Below are 20,698 nucleotides of genomic sequence, written 5' to 3' on the forward strand. Positions count from 1 at the left end.
AAAATTGATTGTGCTTGTGTTTCCGTTATGCTTTTTCTCAAGTTTGGTGGACAGGTCCGGAACAGCATAATGAGTGTCTCGCTGCCAGCCCCTGCAGCCCGAGCGCACAGAGTGGGACGATGCAGATAGGTCACCTGGATTCCGAATTAGCCAGCTGCGGTGATGAGGAGACATCACTGTCCCCTACTTGTCACACTGAACAGGGTGAGTGAAGGGCCGCTGCCAGCTCCCCCGGGGGCCGCCGTTTTGTCTCATCATGTGAAGCAGCGGGCGGCGCAGGTGTGCTGCTCCCGGGAGGCAGGGCGCTCGTACCCCAGGGGCGGGCTGGCCTGCAGCTGGGAGCGGGCCCTAGCGCCCTGGGGCTGCCTCCTGCGTGTCTCCCTTCTCTGCCAGCTCGGCCAAGGGCGCTGTGGTGTTTTGAGATTAATGCTTGGAGCGAGCCTTCCTTTGTGCAGGGCTTGTGCGACCTCCCCCGGCTGTGGGGGGCAGCAAGATCCCGCCTGCCTCGTCCCGGTGGCTGCAAAACGGGCGCCGCCGCTGCGGCGGAGTTACCGCGCTGCGGCAGCAAAGCTCTGCCTGGCTGACGGGCCGAGGCGCCTTCCTAGCCGCCGCGGCAGCCCGCCGGCAGCGGGGAGCGGTACCCGGGGGGTAACGACAAGCCGCTGGGGGGCGCCGAGTGGGCGGCCCTTCGCGCGCCATCGTCCCCTCCCGCCGGGCGCCAGCAACGGCCCCCCCCTTCCCGCCAGAGAGCGCCGCGCGCGGGGCGGTGCCATCCCGTCAGGCAGCGGGGCGGGGCTGCCGCGCCCGCCCGTCAGGCGGCGGCGGGGCGGAGGGACGGAAGCCGGGAGGCCGCTGAGGTACCGTCCCTGCAGGGCGGGCGGGGAGTGCCGGCGTGCGGGACGCGGGCCGGGGCATGGAGCGGTGGGTCGGGGCCGCCGGGGGCTGGGGCTCCCTGTGGGAAGCCGGCTGCGGCCGCTGGCTGGGCTGGGAGCTCTTGGCCGCCTGCGCGGTCATCGGCGCCGTGGGCTGGCTGCTGCGGCTGCTGGAGAGGAGGCCGGGCGGCCGCGAGGCGCCGGCCGCCATCTCCTCCCCGGCCCCGCTCTCCTCCTCGCCGCCGCTCTCTGCAGGGAGCCGGCGCCGCCGTGGGAGCCGCTCAGGTGAGAGACGCGGGGGGCGGCGGGGGGCTGCCTCTGGCCCTGCGGGGGGCCCAGCGGGCAGCGGGCCCCGCCCGGCGAGGCCTGCGGCCGCTCGGCCTCCCGCCCCTCCTGCCGCCGCGGCCCGGGCATCTCCCGCGGGCGGAGCTCGGGGCCGGGCCCCGCCACCCCGGGCCCCTTTGTCATGGGCGGCCCCGCGCCCTGCCGCCGGCCGCCCCTCCCCCGCGCCCTGCCGGGGCCCGCTCCCGCGGCTGCGAACGCGCTGTCACCCCGTTCCTGAGGGATCGGCCTGGTTTCCCCCGCCCCTGCCGCGGCTTTCCCGTAGGTTATTCCGGATCCGCCTTGCAGGTCCTTCAGCCGCGCAGTCCCTAGCCGTTGGCTAGTTTGGCAACAGGCAGCACAGAGCACCCGATGGCATAGCCACGGCGGCGCTGCCACGGGCAAATCCTGGCAGTCGGGGCACAACCAAAGGCGAGATGCTCTCTCACTTAATTCCTCTCTCGAAAAAAAACCCCAAACAACAAAAAAGTCTCTTCTCTTACATCACATATTTATCGGAGGATTTAATGACTAGTGGAATAAAATAACATCACGGTCCTTAAAAGTCAGTTGTTCGTTCTCTCGTGGTGATAGTCTTAATTTTTTTGGAAACAGATTCTGCTGTTTCATGCTGATGTGGTAAGACAAGGGAAAATGCATCTCTTACCCGTTCTTCCAGATGTTGATGTGGAAGAAGTCTCGAACGTGTAGTTGTGAAAGCACTTACTGATGTTTATAAAGCCACTAAAGAAGGTAACTTGTTAGACCTTGTGTGCTGAACTAGAAGAGGTAACTGCATCAGTGGTGGCTGTGCTCTGCATCACTTGAAGTTACATAAAATGCATTTTAAGGTTCAAATAACCAGTTTCTGCACCTGCATGCAGCACATGATTGAAGGACTATCTTAAGACTGGCAGTTGCTCTTTGTCAGGTTTGCAAGCCCTGCCTTTTGTTTTGGACAGATCAGGATAGGTGATGTGGTTAAAAATTAATAAATTTTTATTATCTATGTCAGCTGAAAACTTGATGTCAGAACACACACATGTTTTGTGAAAATTCTATGTTGTTATTCCAACATTTTCCCTGTTTCTACAGCAAGGTTATTGTAGAAAACTCTTGGCGATAACAGTAGCTCCTAAATCAAAGACTGATTTCTTCACTGTTGGTCTGCTTTGTCATTTCAGTTGTTGATTTAGTTGTGCCTGAGTTACAACGGACACATGAAATAAGTGCTTTTTCTTACATAGATGAGGAAGAAAATCTTAGGTGCTAAGTTCTATCAAAACATGATACCAGAGAAAGCACACCGTCCCGACATTTTTGACTTGACCACAAGCTAAGAAGAAAGATTCTGTGTGTGCCTGCATATTCTTATATATGTGAATTACACATATGTAAGGGTCTGCTCTTCAGCAGAATGATGGTGCTGGTTCTGAACCCTAAAAACAGGAGCATGTCCTGAGTTAATTCTTTAAGGCGTTATGTTATGTTGACTCTTGAAGTGTTTTCAGTGGGTTGTTTCTGCAATAAACTCCCTTGCCTCTGATTTTTTCATCTTTGTTATGTTTTTTTAGTTAAGCAGTCTCAAAGAAAATCCTTACAATAGCAAATTTTGATATTTTTATAATTGACCTCAGGGCCACATTTTATCCCTTGATTACAACATGCTGGCACCAAATCTATTTTAAAAAAACAGGATTAAGAACCCAAAATACGTGAGGAGATCTTTCACATCTCTCTCTGTGGTCTTGTGATCAAGTCAGATAGTCGTAACAGCGAGGTTGCTTGGAGGTTCAGGAATCATAAGGGAACTAGAATACTCTGGGGAGGTAGCTCAGCAGCATCAGCTGTGGTTTTACTGCAGTTTTTTTTTGGTTTTTTAAGCTGCAATACTCTGCATTTCCCATCATTTCAGTAAGGTTCCTGTTAATATTCATGAAATATTCAGTGACTGAGGTATGTTCTCTAACCACAAGATGTTTAAAATCGGACAGTCATGAAAAAGAAACAACTCTCAAAGGAAGCAGCCCTCCAAGAAAACAAACCTCCAACTCATGTAACTGTCAAGTTGTAATAATGTTTGAAAACATACTTGAAGCTTGGCATTAACATATTTTTCCATAGTATTAGAAATGTAATATTTTTGAAGTTAGATTCTAATGAAGATTTTACTTGGCTATATTGACTGTTGCTCAAAGTTATTAAAACTGCTCTTTTATTACTGTATAATAATGTTTAAAACTGCTGTGTGTGTTTGGTTTTTTTTAATATGTGAAAAATTTAGTTCTTTACCAGCTTGATCCTTGCATAATTTAAAAGGCAAAATTGTCGTGTCTGTTTTGTTGATGTATTTTAGCAATACATGTGGAAAAATAAAGGATTTTGACTATTTGTGAGGCTATGATGAAGATGCAATTTTGGAATTATTTCTGAGTTTGTACACTGAGACAAAATGAGTAATTAGGATTCAGTACTTGGAACGCTGCATCCCTGCTGTGTTAAGGTGCAGCCATTCACTGTCCAAGCCTCACATTAGTGTCTGAGACCAAGGTTCTTGCCCATCAGAGTGGGTGTTCTGACGTGTTAATGACTGCTCGCACACCCTGCTCATAAAGCAGGAGAGCTCATAAATTATGGTCATTCCTCATAACTGCCAGTGCATCCACAAATGGTCTTCTGAGGAAATTTGACTTAAAATTACAGGTGATAATGACTTCCTACCTGGGAGATTGCTTCCTCCCTAACGGAGTAAGATTAGGAGTTGTGTTATTCCAAATCTAACATGATTAAAAAAATAGAAATCGGTTCATGTGGAAAAGCTGCAAATGTGTGTTCTGGTAGTCTTAAGTCTCATAAACTGAGGCTGAAACCTGGAATTGAAAATAAAGTACTAAAAATGCCATATAAGCCTATCCAAACCAGTATAACACAGAAAAGGGCTGGTGACGAAGGAAGGGTCAGTTTAAGGAGGGGGTGAAAGCAGGCTGAAGGAATGTGACAGCCTAGTCGTTCCTGGCCTGAGGCTGTTCTTTCAAACTGGTGTACAGCAGGAAAAAGTCACAGCCTTTGTGGAGACACATGGATGCAGTATCTGATGAAATAACGTTAAAGCTTCCTATGTTCTTGAGCTGCCCAAATCCTGTATTTTTCAGTTGTGTTTTTCACAGTAAGAAATTTTGTGTTGGCATCGCATTGGTTTTAGTATCTTCTTGCTGACCAGTGCACAAGCTGTTAGTGTGTGGATTAGGTGACCTGGGGGACTTCTGGTATCATACCAGGGAGAAGGATTTTCCTTTGAAAATGGAGAAATACTTCTAGCTCCCACTTGTTGTGGGAGAGGGAACTGTGAAAAGATCAGCTGTTCTTGTCTTCTGGTGTTTGCTCTCAAAATGGGGGCTGGGAAACAACATGTTGTGTAAATAGTTCCAGCTTTGTATCATAGCCAGAGGTAGACTCCCATGGTTGCTGCATCATACTTACGCCTTATACTTTTGTCAGGTAGAAGTTCTTACGGAAATAATAGAGTGCTGTGCTTTTAGCTGTAGGTGTTGCCTAACTGGAATCTCTTACTGGGGCTACCTAGTCATCATGTTCTTGTATTCCATGATGTGGACAGATCGTGCCTTTCTTGGCAGGAATCAAGTATTTCTCAGCCTGTCATACATTTTCATGCGTAAATATTCTGGATTGATTTTTGACTTTTAAAGAAATTTGTAAAGGACAAATGAGAATAAAATGTAAACTGTACATATCTTTCAAGTAGTTGTGAGAGGAGGAAAGTAACTCTTGGTGTAAGCCTCACAGTTTAAAAATGTTTTTAATGGGCTGGTTTGAAAAGTATTTTGTCTTCTCTGCAACTGCAATAATCTATTCAGAATCAGAGAAATTGTTATGAGACACTTTTTTTCCTTGTTTTTAACACAGTTTTTAAATAGCAGAAAAAAGTAGTGTTGTTCTTTACAGTTTTTCTCTCTGTCTTTAACCTTTCCTATAGGTGAAATAACAATGGATGCAATATTATCCCGATTGAAGCAGCTCACCCCTGATGAGCTTAGAGAAGAAATTGTAAGAGCAGGACTGAAATGTGGGCCTATTACCTCAACCACTAGGTTTATTTTTGAAAAAAAATTGGCTCAGTCATTGTTGGAGCAGCAAGGAGCGTTGGAGGAAAAAGGATCTGCTGCATCAGAGGAGGCTTCTGGAAATGTCCCATCTGATAGCAGCCAGACAGAAGCACAAACGGGTTTGAAAACTGTGGCAGTGAATCACAACGGTCATGGAAGCGTTTCCGAAGATGTAGACTTTGGGTACTGTGTAGGTCTGAACCCTCCAGAAGAAGACTCTGTGATGCACACAAACTGTTCAGCTCCGGTCTGTGGAGCAGGATGTGTTGATTCACAAATTAGTACTCGGAGCCTGTCCAAAGATCCTCCACTGTTCTATGGTGTTTGTCCGGTTTATGATGACATATTGGCAAGGAATGGTAAATATTCATTTCCTTTATTTCCAATGATAAACATTTTACAATCATGTCTAAATGGGTCTTCTGAGGTGTAGAAACAGTTAAAGACATTCCAGGTGTTCTGCAATAATAGTTGATAGACATGAGGATCCCCTGCTCCGTGTAGCTCAGCTGGAGAAAATTATTTCCTACTGCTACTCTGATAGACAATCCTGTGCCTTTAATCCCTCTCATGAATAAAAAGTAATCCTACAAATAAACAACCGAAGACCTATTTATACTGTCATCAGTTGAAGCTTAAATGATCTTTTCTAACAGATTTTGTGCTTTCTTTTCTATCTTCATGTCAAATGCTATCTAGAGGCATCAGTCATTCTTCACATATTGATGAGTACTGCAATAAGGAATTATTAAATTACCTAGTGTCAGTATTACAGTAGCGCATAAAGGATCTTTTACTCTGAGGCAGTGCTAAATATTCTTTCTGATAAAAAGTATATTCAGATATCTTAATTTGAACAAGTTAACATTAATGCAAAAGGAGAGGAAGGAGAAGGATTTGATTAATATCTAAGGTTCTGTGTGGAGGTCTTAATGTTGTGACAGTGGGTCACTTACACAGTTGACTGTGGGCGGTAGAACATGGAGAGTAATGCAGGGTGAATAAGCTCTGAGTTTGCATTTCAGTCGGGATGTTAAACACGTGCTTGTTGGAGCTGGCCCATCTGTTCAAAAGGGACATTCAGATACTGATGGGTACAAACAGCCAAACACTGTACACACGTACCACCTGATGTTAGCTGGAGTGTGTAAAATTCTTCTATCAGAGAGAGAAATTTTAGAAGGAGTTTTGATTCTTTTGCCATGTTTGGTAGAGAAACAGTTTGTTGAGGCCAAAGCTGAAAGAATTTTGTAGTCTGTTTCTAGGACCAAATCTGAGATTGTTGGAATAGCTTAACTTTGATTGTACTTTGTTGCAGAGAGAATACATGTTTATGAAGATAAAAAGGAAGCTCTCCAAGCGGTTAAGATGATTAAGGGTTCCCGTTTCAAAGCTTTTTCAAACAGAGAGGATGCTGAGAAATTTGCTAAAGGAATCTGTGATTATTTCCCATCTCCAGGCAAGTCCTCTTTATGTTTGTCTCCAGTGAAAATGGGACCGTTTAACAGAGGTAAGTGAGGGTGGTCGTCTGTGTACAGTAGATGCAATATACAGTCTGTTAACTTTTTCTGAGAGAAGCAGCAACAACTTAATAATTAACACACTAGTAACAGCAAAAAATTGCAAGGGTGAAGCATCTTAATAAATGAAGTCCCTTTAGAGTGGTGGTGTTTAAGATAGGCTGTGAACAAATGTTAGATCATAGCTCTAGAGCTTACTCACCACATAAAATTGCTGTATAAATAGATAGGACAACCAATACTTAATTATATTTTTTCTGTGAAATAAGTTAGAAACAGGCAATAAAAAGCATATCTTAATTTTTTAAATTCAGATCTGGTTCTGTTTCTGTATAAAATGATACTGTCACTGGAGAAGTCATCCTTAAAGTTAATTGATGTGCTTTTCCAAGAAAGGAGCACCAAAGTCTAGATACAGAAATAAAAAAGAGAAGTAAAGTATGTTGGAGCCCTGCTATTTCCTTTGTAAAGAACTTCCACAGAAGTAAGTCAGAGCCCCAGCAACCTATGGAAAGACTGCTTTTTGTGTTTTAAAGCATAAGGTTTGGCCTTCAGTGTATGGTTTCTATGGGCTGTGTTACGATGAACTGGTTACTTTTAAAAGCAGTTGTCATTGTTCTGGTTTGCATGAATTCTACACAAAAAGATGTTGCTATTCTTCTAAAACTGAAATGTTGGTAATGGCCTGCATAGATGTGTTGCTTAGTAGTCCATGATTATATTTGGTAGGATTTGATTTTACTCATGGACTTCAGGTTTTTCAGGTTTAGTAAGACGCTGATAAAATTGCACAGTATATTAAAACTGTACTTAATTGTTAAGTCAGTTCGTGAGTTCAGAAGTAAAATGGTAAACACTGATCATATTTCACAGTGTTCCCAGTAGCTAAAAGGACTCAGTAGTCATAGAACTGCAAAAGCAATTTTAATATTCAGAAAATTCTTATTTCTTGTTGAATTTTGCTTTTAAGTTTGGATGGAAGCAAGTTGGTAACTAAAATTCACTAGTCCTTACTGAAGTCTGAAACAGTTTTACAAGATGATTAAGTTATATTCTCCTCCCTCCCCATTACTAACTACTAGTATTTTTAAATGTCTTGTCATTTGCCTCAATTTTTTTTTACCTCTGTACATTAAAGAGCCCAAAGTTAATACATATTTTACATTAAAAGCTTATTTTTTTGTCTGGGCATGAAAATAGTGATCACTGAGAAGAATGTATCTAGAAACATGTTACTTGTGTTTTGATAGATGGCTTATGCTCCCCCGAGACTGAAACTGCTAACAAGGAGAGAGCCAACAGTTACAAAAGTCCACGTACTCAAGATCTTACTGCTAAACTTCGGAAAGCTGTCGAGAAAGGAGATATAGCAACGTTTTCAGAACTTATTTGGAGTAACCCGCGCTATCTGATTGGGTCGGGAGACAATCCAACAGTTGTACAGGTAAAAAAACTAAAATGGAAAACCCCAATTTCTGGTTTAGTGACTCAGCTTTGAGGCCTGACAAGCAGAACTGGAAGGAATGTTGTTTCCTACTCTTCCTTCGGGATACCTTGTCTCCCCTAGTGCAAAGTTTCTGACTGTTCATTGATAGTAGGTGAAAGCTAAGAGAAACACGGCAGTTATCTGTCTTGGGTAAGTCACCCATCATAACTGAGAGCTGGCTTTGCCTCAGAAGAGCTAAAGACACTAAGTATGCAGTTCTTTAGGGGAAGAATAGTTTTATCCAGTAGTAAAAGAATACTCTTGTCTTCATGCAGTATTGATCTCCTCCAATAAACAGAATAATTGTAAGGAACGGGGTAGTGCCTAGGCTGTAACAAGATGTTCCTACAGCACTGCCTACCTAAGCACCACCGTTCCACTTCAAAACGTGCTCTGCATCTGCAATCCACCTGTAAGGTATTGGTCCGTAGACGCTGGCGATCTTACTTTGACAAATGACTTCTATCAGACCAGCTTTGTGAAGTTGTTGGAATTTTGTATGCAGTATGTTACAGCAAACTGGATTTCATGTATACACACCCATTTTCCTGCTGTTTTTGTACATTGAACTTCTGATCTCCTTTTATTCTGCACTATTTTAATATAGCTTCTTTGCCACATTTTTTTCCCAAGATGTGAAAAAAAGGACTATAGCTGAGTGTAAAAATAATTTTGTTAATTGTAAGAATAATGTAGGTATAAAAATGCATGTCTTTACGATATCATATAATTCACTGTTATGTGAATAGTTCTGAACGTAGTTTTGTAAATATCTTTTCCTGATAAAATATTAAGAAACAAAAATGTAAAGACTCATTGTGGGAACCTTTGTATTTTCACTGTTAAATCAGTTAAGCGTATGGGTGTAAGAAAGCTGTTTAGATTTCAGTTCATTCTAATGTTTGTCTTTTTCTTTTTTTTTTTTCCAGGAAGGGTGTCGGTACAATGTCATGCATGTTGCTGCCAAGGAGAATCAACCTGGTATCTGCCAGTTATTACTGGACACTTTGGAAAATCCTGAATTTATGCGACTTATGTATCCAGATGATAATGACACTATGTTGAAGAATCGCATCCAGTATATTGTTGACCTTTACCTTAATACACCAGATAAAATGGTAAGATTTGAATATTTGCCAGTTTATTGTTATTACGGAAACAACTGGAAGGTGTTAAGGATGCGTAAGGGAGAAGAAAAGAGAATAGAAGGGGACATTTCATTTATGAGTTTTGTGGGTCTCAAAATAAAATACGTGGGATTGACTTTATCATGATTCCAAGTGCATGTGAATTTCTCCCTTTTTCCCCTCTGCAGGGATTTGATACTCCACTGCATTTTGCCTGCAAGTTTGGGAATTTGGACGTTGTTAATGTGCTTACCTCACACCCCGCTATTGTAAAAAATCCAAGAAACAAGTATGATCAAACTCCAGCAGAAGTAAGTCTCTCCATGTCCACAACAACCCCCCAAATGTTATGCCTAATCAATATTTTTCAAGTTCAAACATACTGCCTGTTGTTGATAGAAGGCTTGTAGTAAGACACTAGTGTCATCATTAGACCGTAAATCTTTGATTAACATTAAAAATATTTTATGTTAATTGTATCTGGAGAGAAGTTCTAGATTTTATGATTCACTGCCTTTTCTTGACAGCATCCATTTTATGGATGTGGATATATATTAGTGGTTTGTTCTGCTGCACATTAGAAGTACTGGGTAGAGGCCAGTAACAGGACTATTCAAAAAGAACACACATTGTAATTGATTTGAGATTGATGTCTTATGCTTTTTTAACAAACAAATTATATTAACAGGTCGTTTGTGAAAGAAGCAAGAATAAATCTGCAGAATTGAAAGAAAAACTAAGAGAATACTTGAAAGGTCTGTATTCAGTGTGTTGTACTGTATCAGGCCTGTATTTTGCTCTTGGCTGTCTTCTGTTTGCTTTCTGTAGCGTGCTGTGAAAACCAAAGAGGAGCTCTAAAACTGACAAGGGACCTAAAACTTTTTGTCTTGTAAACTACGTGGCCAGAGCCCTTCCTGTGTGGTCACGAGGTTATCCTCATGGCTCTGTGGTGTAGGCACGGCCCTTATTTTGTTCCGCCAGCCTGAAGCAGAAAGTTCAATCTAAAAGCAAACAAAAGACCTTTACAGAGCACGAGATTTATTTGCCCACGCTGGGGAGTCGTGTAATTTCTGTGACACAGAACTTCCGCTGTTTTGTCATGTGTGGGTTTAGGCATTTGCAAAAGCAGGTTTTGAAATTTGTTGAAGACCCTTAGCGAAGGGATATATGGATCACTGCAGGTATTTTTGTATTTGAGAGGGAAGGGAGATGTACTAAAATACAGTCTGTAAGCAAGCAAGCAATATTGAAACAGTGAGTTTGAATTACAAGTAGTTTTATTCATGAAATAAAGTCAGATGCTTAAGTGCACGGTGTATTGATATTCTAGGAAGAAGCAGCAGGCTAATGTAGCAAAGTTCTTAAGAAAGTTTTGTATTATTTATTTTAGGTCGATACTACGTACCACTGTTGAGAGCAGAGGACAATTCCTCAGCTCCTGTAATAGGTGCGCCGTGGTCGCCCGATCAGATAGATGACAGCCCCCAGAGAACTTTACCTAAATACACTGGCAGCCCCAAAGACCCAGTGTTGTCGATAAGAGCTTTCGCAGGCCCCATGAGCCCCTCAAAGGTAAGGAGAGAGCTTTGTACGACTCAATGCCTATTTTTATCCTTTTTTATTAATGAAGAACCACCCATGGTTCATTGTGTGGTGTAGTTTGGTCCTGTTACAGATTTTGGAGCCCTTTTTCTTGAAGAGGTGGATCTTCCTATAGAGAAGGAGACACACAGAAACGTGTAAATATATTTTATTGCTGAAAACAGAAACCTCTGGTATCAAAAAGAAAGTTGTTTTCTTTTTCCTATTGGAATCTATTCAAAGAGCACTCTTTGACAGACCTTTCATTGTCTTACAGATAATTGCTCTAACTTGCTAATCTGAAACAAAGGCTTTCCATGTGGCTACGAAACGGGTTTAAAAAATTCTTAACTATGTCTTTATCTCATTTCTAGAAATTAACATTGGATGTTAGAAGCAGTTTATCACCTCTGTTTGTTGAATTAACATTAATATATTTTTCTAAATGGGAAAACTGATGACCAGGTAGTAGGTGTTGGGGTGGTTTTGGAAAAGTATTGATTCTGTAGTAGAAAAGCAAAACCTTCCATTTTTAGGAAGGATACTTAGATACCAGTTAAATCCATTATAAACTTACAGGCATTCTTTGACTCCTTTGTTTAATATGAACATGCGGGAAGTATGACAGCTTTAGAAAAGGTGAATAAATGCAGTTGAGGACTTCCGATCGACTGATGCTTGAATTCTTCAGGACTGAGTTTTACCAAATTGCTTAATGCTTTTTCTTCTAAATGATCTTGTTTGTCAATTCTCTGTTCACCTGACAGAAGTGTAAATAAATTTTATGCTCTGAAAAATTTTACTTAGGATGCAGACAGTGCATGATTTTGATTGCTGACAGATACTTTTAATGTCTGAATGTAATTCTTAGTCATTATTGCTGATTCTTGTCATAGAGAGTTTGGGAGTTTGCAAAAATCCATTAGTTGACTCCCTTTAGGAGGTCAAATTCAAACTTGGAAATAGCCAGAAAAAAAATTTCTAATAATGGTAGTAAGCCTGTGGAATTAAATATATACATATAAAAATAATACCTTTGCATCCTAGAAACCAGTGACCATGGCAAAATTACAAGACATACTTCTGTTTTCTGCTGTACACAAATTAAAACCAGGCAGCATTGGTATCTGTACAGTTTACTTTAAGATGGCTTTACGTTATGGTATTACTCTTTTAATAAGTAGTTATGAGATCAAAGTAACCAGTAATACTGGGAGGAGTAACTTTAGATCCAAGATGAGATTTTTCATAGCTAGAGTTGAGCAATACTTGTGGCAAAACTTCAGTTGTTTAGATGAGGATGGCACACAGCTGTATGTCTTCTAGACCTATAGGCAGACATTTAGCCAGCACTGAGTTAACTTCATATTCTGTGGGGGTAGGTTTTTTTAATTATTTGGTTTTTTTTAAAGGCTGAAGAATTTCGCAGGCTTTGGAAGACTCCACCTCGAGAGAGAGCTGGCTTCTTTCATAATGTCAAGAAATCTGATCTGGAGAGGGGTGTCGAAAGAGTTGGAAGGTATCTAAAAGAGTATCAGTATGAAAAATTAGCAACAGTGCAATTGCAAAGACAAATTGCAGTGCAAAAGACTTGTGCTGAGAGTACAGTTGTTGCTTACCGATCAGTATCTTGGGGCAAAAGTTACTGGCAGAAATACTTTATGAAGTATATTGTAGTTGGATTTTAACTGTGTTTTTGTGTAAACCAAATGGCTACAATGTGAGACCTAGCTTTATTTCCAAAGCTGAGAAAGCTATTTTAACTGTTACTGATGGTGGGTATAGATAGCTTTTCTCAAACATGGACTTGTAAAATGATGCATAGCCTACTTTCGCTGTCAAATCGAGAGGTTGTCAAAAAGTGCAGAACAAAAAGATCCTAATACCAGTGTGCTGGTCTGTGAAGCTGTGTGTTGTGGTATGTGTCCTTGCTGTTAAAATACCGTGTATCAGCAAGACACAGAAAAAACATACTTTTTTAAAAGCAGATTAGAGTTCTTCCTTTGAAAGAACTGCTCATGTCTTCCTACCTTCTCCCATTCCCACACGGAAAAAGCTACCGAATGGAGAATCGGTCACATTACGCCTGCATCAGTGGGGGTTCATCTCCAGCTGATGTTTAGATAGTCAGCTTGAAAATAGCAATACGTGTGGTGTTAAGTGTAAGAATAGTAGATTAAATTTGAGAAATGTTCTAGAAGGAACCAGATGATACTGTGTTTGCTAAGGATGTGTACATGGCTTTTGTAGACTGTTGATTGTTGCGAAATTGTGTTGCCTAGTTGCACGTTTGTACTCCTATTAATAGCCGATAATATGTGTTCAGAAAAGTTATTGTCAAACTAATAATTATGTCTTCACAAATGATTCGTTTTATTTTATTTATTGCAGGGAGTTAGCTCATGAACTGGGGTTCCCGTGGGTTGAATACTGGGAATTTCTGGGCTGTTTTGTTGATCTGTCTTCCCAGGAGGGGTTGCGAAAATTAGAAGAGTACCTGAGTCATCGGGAAATGAGCGAAAAGGCTCAGCAAGAAACAGGGGAAAATGAAACCTGCAATAGATATAAAACTCCACATCCTTCTGGTAAGAAAAGGGCAAATGCTATAAACAACAGGTTGTACCTAGGGAGAAGAGGGAGCAAAAAAGCACGGTGCCCAGGGGAAGTAGTATTTCCCTGTTGTGGTTGCTGTTATTAATGTTATCCAAACAGCCTGATTGTGCTATTGAAAAAGTAGCTAACAACACTGCGAATGCAGGAGGATTAAAACAGACCTCGTTAGATGTTCTTTATCTTTCATACAAAGTACTTCATTTGACTGTAGCCCCCAGATGAAATTTCTGTAAGGAAGCCTCTATCTTCAGTATGTCTTTACTCAGAGCACTTGGGAATTTGTCTCGAGTATAGAATTTTGTAATCCACAAATATGGAATAAATAACTTGTTAAAATAAAAGAGTAATTCTTTATAGCTGAGGGTGAAAGACACACTGAACAAAATCCAGGAAAGCTTTTGTACCTTTTTAGGCCACTGCTTGCCATGTGTTTATGGAAGGCACACGCTAGTCCCCAATCTTTGTGCTCCTTCTCTCCTGTGCGATTCTGGATCTGAAGGGGCTCTGGTTCCGGGATAAACCTGGCCTGCCAGGACCCTGAAGGATAGTCGTCGGGCTCGTTGTCAGCCTTTGTGCTTTGAACGAGATACAAACTTAAGCTGTTCTGGATTAGTACCATTTTCCTGCTCTATTCTGCTTCATCATGACTTTGTCCTTTGTTGCTGGTGAAGGACTGAGGTGGGGAGTGTAGGAAATACAGTTCTCAAATGGATATAAAAGGTTATTTGCAAAAAAGGTAGAGCCGCAATGCTGTCATTTTGCATTTGTAGCTTTAGTTAGGTTAGTTCATGCTGTTGTGTAAAAAATGTAGAAAGGGCTTCAAGAAATAGCATAAAGCATCCTACTTTATTTGATTGGCGTTCTGTTGAAAGTCTTTTTATGTGTTGCTCTTCTTAAAATTGTTTACAGGCAAGAGTAAAAAGTGCTGCAATTCTATTTCTGTTGGTGCATTTTTGGATGAGGAGGATGATGACATGAGCTTAGAAGAAATTAAAAACAGACAAAATGCAGCACGGAATATCAGCCAACCTATTGTGTCCAAAGAACCCAGCATTGACGCGATCGGAGATGCTGAGTGCGATATCTTGTCGATGGAGCATACAGCAAACATCATAGAGACGTCGGACCACCCCAGGCACTACGAAAAGGCAGCTTCTTCCAGCAAAAATGGATTTTGTAATCCTGTGTCCAGTGAAAGGGTAATTAGTGACAGAACGAATTTGCATGATGGAGATGAATGCTGTGTGTTACCTGTTTGCAATTTAATGTCAGAATTTCAAAGCCTGTCGTTCCAAGAACAAGAGGGTGCTGGAGAAGCCAATAAAATGGCTGAAAAAACTGAGCACAAGAGAATTCTGGCTGAAGGAATGAGTCAGGTGAGAATGCCCAAGGACCATCTGGATAAGACCTGCTATGCAGTTTCTCCGGCAAGTTCTGAGCTAAGTGTTACAGGTGAACCTGGAGAGACCAAGCTAAGGACAGAACACAGAATACCACTAGAGGAGAGACTGTCCGTGGAATCTGGAATTCGGACTAACGAGGCACAACGTCAAGAACTTTCTTCCCAGAAATTTATTTTGAAGGTTTCATCCACAAATGACAACCCTAAGCAGTCATTCCTGCTCGGGTAAGAATTGTCTGCCTTAACATTTATTTGCCTTTTGGTTTCTGTATGCAAAACACAGTGTTTTTTATATCATTAACAGCAAGGTTGAGATGATGGGATACTAAGCAACACTAGGTGCGCTCAGCCTTGAATGATCATCTTAAATGCTTCACTGCTTGTACAGTAGCTTGTACAGTTCTCTTGCAACTAGGTAACTGAATACATTCTCTAAAACAGGAGAAGTCTTTGTTACCAAACAGTTTCAGTTAACTTTGCTGTTTACCGTTCATCCGACAGGCTCGTGACTTCGGGATGAGCCTGATTTAGAGTAACAAAGTGTTTACTACACTCTTGGGATATCCTCAGATTAAATTTTCAAAACTTCTATTTTATGAGACTGCTGTCTAATAATGGAGAGTCATTTATGTGTGGGCCTGCAGGAAAAAGTTCATAGAGAAACTGCTTATGGAGGAGCACAGGCAATTTGTTTGCTTATATCAAAAATAAATGTTTTGGGTTTGGGATGTTTTTATGGCCTGAACAAATCCATAGTTCTCTTTATATTCTAGGGAGTGGCCGTCGAAGCTGGACAGCGATGTCTTCGCAGCCATAGAAGCAGTAGAGATCGATCCACAGAAATACCCGACCATTTTCAAATGGAAACAAGCAGTGGAGTCGTACTCCTCCTCTGACAGGCAAAGGTATTTCTGCAAATTCAGTCGAATGAGTTGAAATAAAATCTTCAGCGGGTCAGCTGCAGAACGTTGCTCACAAAACCCTTGTTTTAAATATTCAACTCTATTAGCTATTCGTGGTGCGAAGGCTTGCTCGGTCAGGCCCCGTATGCTGGCAGTGCTACCTCTGCCACAGGCAAAGTGACACCCGAGAGTGCTCCGTGTGTCAGGTTTTGACTGCAAAAGTGAGATCTAACAGTAGATACCAGTAAGTCTCTCAAGAGACAGTTATTTTCAAAAGCTTTTCAATAAGCTGTGTGAGTGCATGTCTTTCATAGTTGGGGGTGGGGTGGGGTTTTTTTACCTATTTTTAAAACCCTTGTAAAATATCTTCAGTTTATAGCATGTTTTCTGTGGTGGCTCATCTTAAGAAATTGCCTCACTTATAAAAGAAAGAACTGATGCTAGAATCAGCCTTTGGTTATTCTGCATTCTTTATTGTCTTAGTTGTCTTGTTCAAGATAAAATTTAGAGAAAAAGGAAAGTTTTTTACAGAAAAGTGTTTTTAATTTAACAAAGGAAATACTTTGCTTTTGAATAAATTTTAGATACTATTTCTCATTGACTTAAGAAAAGCCTGACACTTAATATACAGAAAAACGGTATTACTGCTGTGGCACCCGAACACCAATACTATTTTTAAAAGGCAAGGGGAAGTTGCACTCAGCCACAGCAGCAGCTGCACGCGGACCCAGATCAGGTCAGCTTCAGCCACGATGCCCTTTTCTAAAGGGGGCGGTGGACTAAAATTGCCCCGTTGCTTCACAAGCGCCCCTTCTTTTCTTAACGGTTATTTTGGAGCAAATGACATCTTACTGACAAGGTAGCATGTCTGCATGTAACACCGTGCGCTGTCGCTGGTTCTTCTTGGACCCGTCTCTTATCAGTTAAGATTTTTCCCTGCTGGTGCATTATTTCTGAGGTCCACCAGCGGTACTGAGCAAAAGCACTGCTCTCCTTATTGCAGCTTTCTTATCAAAACACAAAACGGCTTCTCGTTTCTTTCAGTTGGCCAAGTCCAGCACTGAAGGCAACATTTAAGTCCCAAACCATCGCTGCTGGACTTCCACATGCTTCAGGAAGAAACAGCCCCGTACCAGGAAGTCCAGGAAAATACGGCAGTGCCGCCTCGTTCTCTGCAGACCCTGGGAGTCCCGGGCGCTACAGTCCGGCTTGTGTCAACCACAGGCTGTTAAAACTGCGCCATTTTTCAGAGCCTCCTGCCCACTGAAATACAATTCATCTTCCTGGAACTTCAATAATATTTTCATTGTTAGAGTGGAGGAAAAACCGACAATGTTACTAAAGTGACATGAGGTTCGTATTTGGCTATTTATTTTTCCTCAATTGAGGACAACTGTATGTTAAAAAAAAAAAAAAAAGAATATATGTCTTTATGCCATATTCAGGATAGATTACTGGTGATATGCAAGAAGTTAGTGACAGTCAGTGCAGTTGTCCAGTAGCTATGAATTAACCCTTGTTGCCAGTAAGGCAGCCTTTCCCTAGAAATGGAGGTATTTACTGTCACCAGTTGTCATTATCGTGATGAACCTGTTAGCCCTCAATTGTGTTTCTTCTGCTTGGACAGTCTGGAGGGAGCACCGCACCAGCGCAGGGAAATCCTACGGAGGGAGCTGAGGGCAAGAAGTAAAATGTTCTTCCACTTGCAGGGGGAATGCTCAAGGTGAAAAGCCTAAAACAAAGCCTGGGCGAGGAGGTGACCCATTTCCAGTGCTGAGTGCGAGTGTGAAAACCTGTGTGTAAACAAGGGCAGTGGTCAGAGCCAGCAGGGCGGGCAGACAGTGGAATACACACACACACACACACACACACACACACACACACGCAGTTACATACATGTGTGTACATATGCATGTATTTACACAGAAATCCTTCAGTCTTTGCTTGTTCTGAGGATGTTAAAAATGCCGTGATATACTGAGTGCTTTAGTAAAGGGGCACTATAGAAATGACTAGTATTCCTTTAAATGTTAGTTTGAAGATTAAAAAATATGTAAAAATTAGCTGGTCTTTTTCCCACAGAAGCTTTTAACATTAGCAGATTTTAATAGTTATTACACAGAAGCACATCAGCAATAATTTCAGTGAATTTACCAGCAAGATACCTTAACGGTCCTTTGTAATATCTTAGTGGTAGTGACCCATAATGTGGGTCCTTATTTCCTGGCTGTAAAGAGAGAGAGGAATAAGGACTAAAAATATTTTTATTGAAATCTAAGCTTTTACTATGTCTCTAGTCTTGATGTGGTAATGAGTTTTTGTTACAGCAGTCAATAATTTTATTCTTTAGCCTTCTGTAAGAATGACTTGTTTCGACAGCACGATGCTGAGAGTGAGGAACTCGTTTCAAAACTCAGAGTTTTCCATGGCAAGCATTGCTTGCAAGGCGGCTGCCAGAAACAGAGGTTCTCGGGTGTTGATAGCTCTTTAGTAAAAAAAAAAAAAAAAAAAAAAGAATGAAACAAAACAAAACAAAAAATAAAAAAAGAAAAACCTATCAATGGTTACAAGGTAAATCTGAGGAGAAAATGAGAATGTGCCGAGGCTGTGCTGGTAAGAAGGGCTGGATTTGCAGTCGGGGCTGGCACATGGTACGCGAGGGAGCCCGCAGCTGCCCTGGGTGCCGCTGGGGCAGTGGGGCAGGTGGCCCGTTCCCAGCGCTGATGGCCTGATGGCCGTTGCATGCTGCAGTGACTCTCTTACGCAAACTGCACACCATTCAGTAGGTTCCTGATTTGGTACAAACCGAAAAAACTGCACTTAATGCTTTTGCAGGCTTAATAGTGCCTTTTGTAACATAATTTTTTAATTAGTTTTTTGTTCTTTTCAAAGTTTTTTAGAAAAAAAAAAGTGGCATCCACTTACTAAGGGCACATAAAATACAGTTTTTCTCTAGGCTTTCTGAACGGAATGTATTTTCATGTGTGTCTCTCTCTCTCTCTCTCTTTCTAAGTTTGATTATTTGGTGTGATAGCTCTCCGCTGTGGGAGAGTATTCCTATTTTAGAAATTATTTTTAAAAAAGGCTTACTTAGCTCTTTATAATTAAGCCTATTTCCAATGAGCTGGACATTAGAAAGAGCTCCTTTACACAAATGACTGTCATTCAGTGATATTCCAGACAACTGGCTGGGGGTGCGGGGGAGGGGGGGTGTCATTCTTTAAGAGAAAAACAACCAGCCCAACCATAACTGCTGTGTTACCAAGTGTATGGGCTTTTTCGTAAGGGTTTTATTTGGTTGGGGGTTTTTGATGCAGCAGGTGCTGTAGTCTCGAACAACTTTTTTAGCTCCCAAATTCCTAGTTTTACTTTAAAGGGTTCGTGGGTTTTTTCCTTTGGTTTTGGGGATATTTTTTTTTTAGTTTAGCTTTGTGATTTTTAATAATTTAATGTAAATTGTATTTTTGTCATTCTGGAGAAATCAGTCCTATGATGAATAATTGCCTAATACCATGTTAAAGCCAAATCTGTGTGGTAGGGAAGTTGCTGTGCATGCAGCTGCCGTTTTCCACCTGGGTCCCTGAGCTGTCACACGGCACCTTTGCCCTTTTGATTGAAGTCTGTTACAGAGCCGGGAGCCTGATATTAGCACTCTAGTACTTTGTCCTTTTTTACCTTTATTATGCTTTGCTTTCTTTTTTTAATATTTAAATGCATAATACTGGTATGTACATGGACAGACACACACAACCCCACCCCTCCACCCCCCCAGCACCACCACCAGGCCCTTGCCTTTCACTTTGTAATTTGGTTTTGGTTTTGTCAAGGAATTTATTTTTTTTTTAACTGTGTTATATAACGTGCATTAGTCCAGCTGTATTGCATCCTAACAATAGATTTACTTCAGCTATTAAAAAACCCCCAGCAATTTATATAGCAATTTGATTGTTCATGATTGCAAAGAAAGCTCTTCCATGCCAAGCGTGTGGAGAAACTAAATCACATTGATATTGCCTGAATTGTGTTTTCCTGGCCAAAAGCTCACTTACAAAGGTGCAGGAGGTTAGTTGCGTTGGGGTTTTTTTAATTAGCTGTGTCATGTTAAAAATACAGAGTTACCCTGCTTTCTATTAAAAAATTAATTAGTAGCTAGAAGTGGCACACTGGTTAGCGTATAGGCGTGGTGCTAAGTAGCTGGGTTGACACCATGACTCTAATTTGTCAAATCACTAATTTGCCCAGGCCTTACTGACACAAATGCAGTGTGTGTGTGCGTGCACAGTAATTATGCCACTGAAGAATAGTCTCAATATGTTTGAGAGGGGAAGTCACAATACTGTAAAAGTTATGTATGTACTTAATTTTACATTTCATACTTCCCTCCTACAACTGAAGTGTCACTGAAAGTGTTGTTAATGTCTGTACATGTGCAAAGAGGTGTCGTGTCCCCTCCGGCTACCCACTGATAACCTACCTGCTGGGGGGTGGGGAGTAGAGGGCTGTGTATGTGAGCAGATATGTGTATGCACACACAAATAAAAATGCACAGAATTTTCATCTTACTATCTTTGGCGCGGCTGTTGCACGTGGTGGTAAGTGACACAGGCCTGTAACTCCTCTCTTGTACGCGTTTTCTGTAGATGCTGCTGAACTCTGAGCTGGCTACTACCTCACATTTACATTTCAGATACTTGGGAGCTGAAAGGACAAAGCTGGTAAATGTCCGGTGGGCTGCCAAGGCTGCCCCGCT

At 41.8% G+C, this 20,698-nt stretch overlaps 1 protein-coding gene across 3 annotated transcripts; it reads left to right on the top strand.

The window, feature by feature from the left end:
* The first annotated feature begins 2 nt into the window (after positions 1-2).
* On the top strand, positions 3-20,510 carry ANKLE2 (ankyrin repeat and LEM domain containing 2). 3 transcript variants are annotated; one of them, XM_080373946.1, is made up of 13 exons: positions 3-204; positions 5,188-5,676; positions 6,636-6,827; positions 8,088-8,281; positions 9,253-9,441; positions 9,639-9,761; positions 10,139-10,205; positions 10,841-11,022; positions 12,444-12,550; positions 13,423-13,616; positions 14,554-15,271; positions 15,820-15,951; positions 16,993-20,510. In XM_080373946.1, the coding sequence occupies exons 1-13, from the start codon at positions 120-122 to the stop codon at positions 17,213-17,215; spliced, it is 2,895 nt and encodes a 964-aa protein (XP_080230072.1). In that variant the 5' UTR covers positions 3-119; the 3' UTR covers positions 17,216-20,510. The 3 variants fall into 3 exon arrangements, with proteins under 3 accessions (XP_080230072.1, XP_080230073.1, XP_080230074.1); XM_080373947.1 differs by lacking the exon at positions 3-204 and adding an exon at positions 794-857; XM_080373948.1 differs by lacking the exon at positions 3-204 and adding an exon at positions 887-1,157.
* Positions 20,511-20,698: the final 188 nt, after the last annotated feature.

The sequence above is a fragment of the Falco punctatus genome (genome assembly GCF_963210335.1).
Source record: "Falco punctatus genome assembly, chromosome: 1".
NCBI lineage: Eukaryota > Metazoa > Chordata > Aves > Falconiformes > Falconidae > Falco > Falco punctatus.